The sequence below is a fragment of the Ambystoma mexicanum genome, chromosome 14, assembly GCF_040938575.1.
Source record: "Ambystoma mexicanum isolate Mex_15411 chromosome 14, UKY_AmexF1_1, whole genome shotgun sequence".
In the NCBI taxonomy this organism is placed as follows: Eukaryota; Metazoa; Chordata; class Amphibia; order Caudata; family Ambystomatidae; genus Ambystoma; species Ambystoma mexicanum.
Window position 1 is genome coordinate 7,253,661 of NC_090940.1, and position 5,003 is coordinate 7,258,663.

General features: G+C 52.6%; 1 protein-coding gene across 1 annotated transcript; it reads right to left on the bottom strand.

Moving 5' to 3' along the window:
• Positions 1-3,614: 3,614 nt before the first annotated feature.
• LOC138527145 (uncharacterized) lies at positions 3,615-4,661 on the bottom strand. The gene has a single exon (XM_069638251.1). It carries the CDS (start codon positions 4,659-4,661, stop codon positions 3,615-3,617), a length of 1,047 nt encoding a protein of 348 aa, XP_069494352.1.
• Positions 4,662-5,003: the final 342 nt, after the last annotated feature.

A 5,003-nucleotide genomic window follows, 5' to 3' on the forward strand; every position in this document is an offset into this window, starting at 1 on the left:
CCAGATGTGAGGGCATTGAGGCTTGCCAGAGGTGAGGCTTTTGAGGCTGGCCAGAATTGATGCCATTGAGGCTGGCCAGAGCTGAGGGCATTGAGGCAGGCCAGAGGTGAGGTCATTACGGCTGGCCAGAGGTGAGGCCATTCAGGCTGGCCAGAGGTGAGGCCATTCAGGCTGGCCAGAGGTGAGAGCATTGAGGCTGGGCAGATGTCAGGGCATTGAGGCTGGCCAGAGGTGAGGGCATTGAGGCTAGCCAGAGGTGAGGCCTTTGAGGCTGGCCAGAATTGAGGCCATTGAGGCTGGCCAGAGGTGAGGGCATTGAGGCTGGCCAGAGGTGAGGGCATTGAGGCTGGCCAGAGGTGAGGCCATTGAGGCTGGCCAGAGGGGAGAGCGTTGAGGCTGGGCAGAGGTCAGGGCGTTGGGGCTGGTCAGTGGTGAGGCCGTTGAGGCTGGCCAGATGTGAGGGCATTGAGGCTTGCCAGAGGTGAGGCTTTTGAGGCTGGCCAGAATTGATGCCATTGAGGCTGGCCAGAGCTGAGGGCATTGAGGCAGGCCAGAGGTGAGGTCATTAAGGCTGGCCAGAGGTGAGGCCATTCAGGCTGGCCAGAGGTGAGGCCATTGAGGCTGGCCAGAGGTGAGAGCGTTGAGGCTGGGCAGAGGTCAGGGCATTGAGGCTGGCCAGAGGTGAGGGCATTGAGGCTAGCCAGAGGTGAGGCCTTTGAGGCTGGCCAGAATTGAGGCCATTGAGGCTGGCCAGAGGTGAGGGCATTGAGGCTGGCCAGAGGTGAGGGCATTGAGGCTGGCCAGAGGCGAGGTCATTGAGGCTGGCCAGAGGCGAGGTCATTGAGGCTGGCCAGAGGTGAGGCTATTGAGGTTGGCCAAATGTGAGAGCGTTAAGGCTGGGCAGAGGTCAGGGCGTTGAGGCTGGCCAGTGGTGAGAGAATAAATAAAAGAGGCCACATCGCCCCAGCCCTGAGAAGTCTACATCCACTTCCAGTCAAGAAACAAATCAATTTCAAAAGCCCTCTGCATTGCCCACAGATTACTACACAGGTAAGGAGATAAATTCTTCCAAGCGAAAATCACCTGATGCCAACGCACAAGAACTTCAAGGTCTAGCACCATCCTCCATATAGAAACAAGACACTTCCAGAAAACTGAACTCGGAGGAACTGACTTCTGCATTCTTGTTGCCAAAGGATCTATGTGATCACTGCGCCGCCCGCAACTGCGACGCCGAAAATGCCGACGGCAGTTACGGAGCTGCGCAGTGATCATATGGATCACTGTGCCCGCTTCCCCTGGCCTGCATTACACCTCCCAACCCCCCACCCCACTTACCTTTAGGGCAGCACACTTCTGCGTGTGCCGCCCGCACTCTATGATCCCTGCGGTGTCAGCTCTTCCCACTAATGTGGGTTGGAGCTGACGGCGCAGGGTGCTTTTTTTTCCTTTTTTTCTAAGTGTCCCCCGCTTTCCGAAATGGTAGGCGCAACCCCCGACCCCCATTACTGCACCCAGGAAGATTGGAACACTGCTCCCGACCGTTCCCGCTCACTTCGATCACTGAGGATGGGGTTTCCATTGTGAGGACTACCCTCTTTGGGTCACACTTTGAGGGAAGAGCTATTCTGATGAGACCTCCAGAGTGGTGGTCTACAGGCAACTCTGGAGATTTCCAGGTGGCCTCTGTTTCGGGGCCTCTTTTATGTGGTTACCTATTTCATTTCCACATTTTCTTATGGGAAAGGGGTTGTTTGGGTTTGCTCACGCTGTGCAATATGAGGCCACTTTGAAAATGATTTCTAGAGCCTCTTTTGGGTGCCAGTCCACCCCATGACCACCTGGTCACTGAGAAGGGAAGTGCTTCCGGGTCCTGGACTCAGATCACTGATGATATCAGCAGTCACATGTTTTGAGCTAGGCTTGCAGTAAACATGCCCGTGTTCTGATCTCCAGGTTGGGGCCAGGCTCTCCTCGCGGTCGCTCCCTGCGATTGGACGCTGGGTGAGCCGCGAGTAAACAGGAAGCCCGCAGGAGCACGTGCAGAACGTGCTCCGTGCACGTGGCCGGCCTGAGGGTCCGGCCAGCTTCACTCACAGATGCTCGCTACCTCCCACCCACCGTGACAGTGGCTGCTTGCTCAGAAAGACCAGCCTGAAACTGATCAATGGTGCCCAACCTTTGATCCCAGCATCTGCTTCGCCACATGACTACTCGTTTCTGGCAACATCTGCAATTGCAACACATGCCTTTCCGGAATAATCCGCACATCCCTCTTTGTGCTGAAGCCCTGGGAAGGACTTGGCGGGCCGCGTCTGTCAGCGGGATCGCTGAGTACAAGTGCTGGGACGTGGATTACTCAGCTCTTTATTTAGATGATCAGAAAAGGCACGTACCACATCTTTCGCTAAACTGTGGATTTCCTGGTACCGAGTTCCTGTCTCCTTATTTGGTTCACTGAGTTGCACTCGGGTGGTTTTTGGTGGAAGCCACTCAGCCTGCTTCTCATTCCAGTCTGGGAAGAGTGCGTGTGCCAGGCCTGCGTTGGATGGAGAGTGCGTGCTCAGGGCTGAAAGGTTGGGCGGTGAGGCCGACTTGGAGAAATAGGTCATGGATTGGACTTTGGAGGATATATAGTGGGCTGGCGCACAGGGAGTGAGACTGCGAAAGATGGCTCAAGGGCATAGCCTTCGAAGGATGAGTTATGGATTTGGCTTTGAAAAGTAGTGTCATGAATGTGACCTGGGGAGGGTGGTTCATGGATTGCTCCTTTCAAAGGGTGGCTCGTGGATTTGACCTTGGAAGGATTGGTTATAGATGTGACCTTGGAAGGATTGGTCATGGATGTGTCGTTGGAGGGGTGAGTCATGGGTGTGCCCTTTGAAGGGTGGGTCATGGAGGTGAACTTGGAAGGATAGGTCGTAGAGGTGATATGATATGATGTGATATGATAAGTCATTTATAGCGCGACTGTACACAAGTGTTTCTAGGCGCAATGGACCATGGAAGGATGGGTCATGGATGTGCCCTTGGAAGGATAGGTAATACACGTGACCTTGGAAGGATGGGTCATGGATGTGGTTTTGGAAGTTTGGGTCATGGAAAAGCCCTTGGTTGCATACGCCATGGATGTTGTCTCAGAAGGGTGGGTCATAGGTTTGACCTTGGAAGGATGGATCATGCATGTGACCTTGGACGGGTGGGTCATGGATTTGACTTTGGAAGGATGGATTATGGATGTGACCTTGGAAGGATTGGTCATGGATGTGTCCTTGGAGGTGTCAGTCATGGGTGCGCCCTTTGACGGGTGGGTCATGAATTTGACCTCGGAAGAATGTTTCATGGATCGGTCCTTTCGAAGGGTGGGTCATGGATTTGCCCTTGGAAGGAAGGATCATGGATGAGACCTTGGAAGGATTGGTTATAAATGTGTTCTTGGAGGGGTGAGTCATGGGTGTGCCCTTTGAAGGGTGGACCATGGATTTGACCTTGGAAGGATTGGTCATGGATGTGTCCTTGGAGGGGTGAATCGTGGGTTTGCCCTTTGAAGGGTGGGTCATGGATGTAACCTTGGAAGGAAGGGTCATGGATGTGACCTTTGAATGATGGGTCATTCATGTGACCTTGAAAGGATGGGTCATAGATGTGACCTTGGAAGGATGAGACATACACATGGCTTTAGAAGGATTGCTCGTGGGTGTGGTTTCTGAATAATTGGTCACTGATGTGGTCTTGGACAGGAGAGTTACGGTATTAGAAGGGTAGGTCATTGATTTTACCTTGAAAACATTGGTCATGGATGTGTCCTTGGAGAGGTGAGTCATGGGTGTGCCTTTTGAATGTTGAGTAATGGGTGTGACCTTGGAAGGATGGGTCCGATAAGTGATCATGGAAGGATGAGTCATGGATGTGGCCTTTGAAGGATGGGTCATGGATGTGACCTTGAAAGACTGGGTCATGGATGTGACCTTGGAAGGATTGGTCATGGATGTCTCCTTGGTGAGGTGAGTCACGGGTGTGCCCTTTGAAGAATGGTTCATATATGTGACCATGGAAGGATGGCTCATGGATGTGGCCTTTGAAGGATGGATCATGATTGTGCCCTTTGAAGGCTGAGTAATAGGTGTGACCTTGGAAGGATGGGTCAGATAGGTGACCATGGAAGTATGGCTCATGGATATGCCCTTTGGAGGCTGAGTAATGGGTGTGACCTTGGAAAGATAGGTCAGATAGGTGACCATGAAAGGATGGGTCATGGAAGTGGCCTTTGAAGGATGGATCATGGATGTGCCCTTTGAAGGCTGAGTAATGGGTGTGACCTTGGAAGGATGGGTCAGATAGGTGACCATGAAACGGTGGGTCATGGATGTGCCCTTTGGAGGCTGAGTAATGGGTGTGACCTTGGAAGGAAGGGTCGGATAGGTGACCATGGAAGGATGGCTCTTGGATGTGGCCTTTGAAGGATGGATCATGGATGTGCCCTTTGAAGGCTGAGTCATTGGTGTGACCTTGGAAGGATGGTTCATATATGTGACCATCGAAGGGTGGGTCATGGATGTGCCCTTTGAAGGCTGACCAATGGGTGTGACCTTGGAAGAAAGGGTCGGGTAGGTGACCATGGAAGGATGGGTCATGGATGTGACCTTGGAAGGATTGGTCATGGATGTGTCCTTTGAAGGCTGAGTAATGGGTGTGACATTTTCATGGTCTCCAGGTGCCCGGCCGGATCAGAGAAGGAAGCGGTTGGGACTGGTTAGTTAATGGAATTGAGAGTGAAAAGCACAAGAGAGCTTTGATGTGCTGTTGGTGGTTGTTTTGTTTGCATCTTGGGTGTTGTGGAGAGTTGTCAGAGTGCTTGTAGTTTGCAGTGTTTCTGTTTTTTGTGACGAGGTATGTCTCTTGCTCCTTCAGTGTTGGGTGGTGGGTATGCAGAATGTTAGAGTGCTTTTTAGTAGGGACAGTCGGGGGCCATCTTGGTCTTTCCTGGACGCTGGGTTTATCCG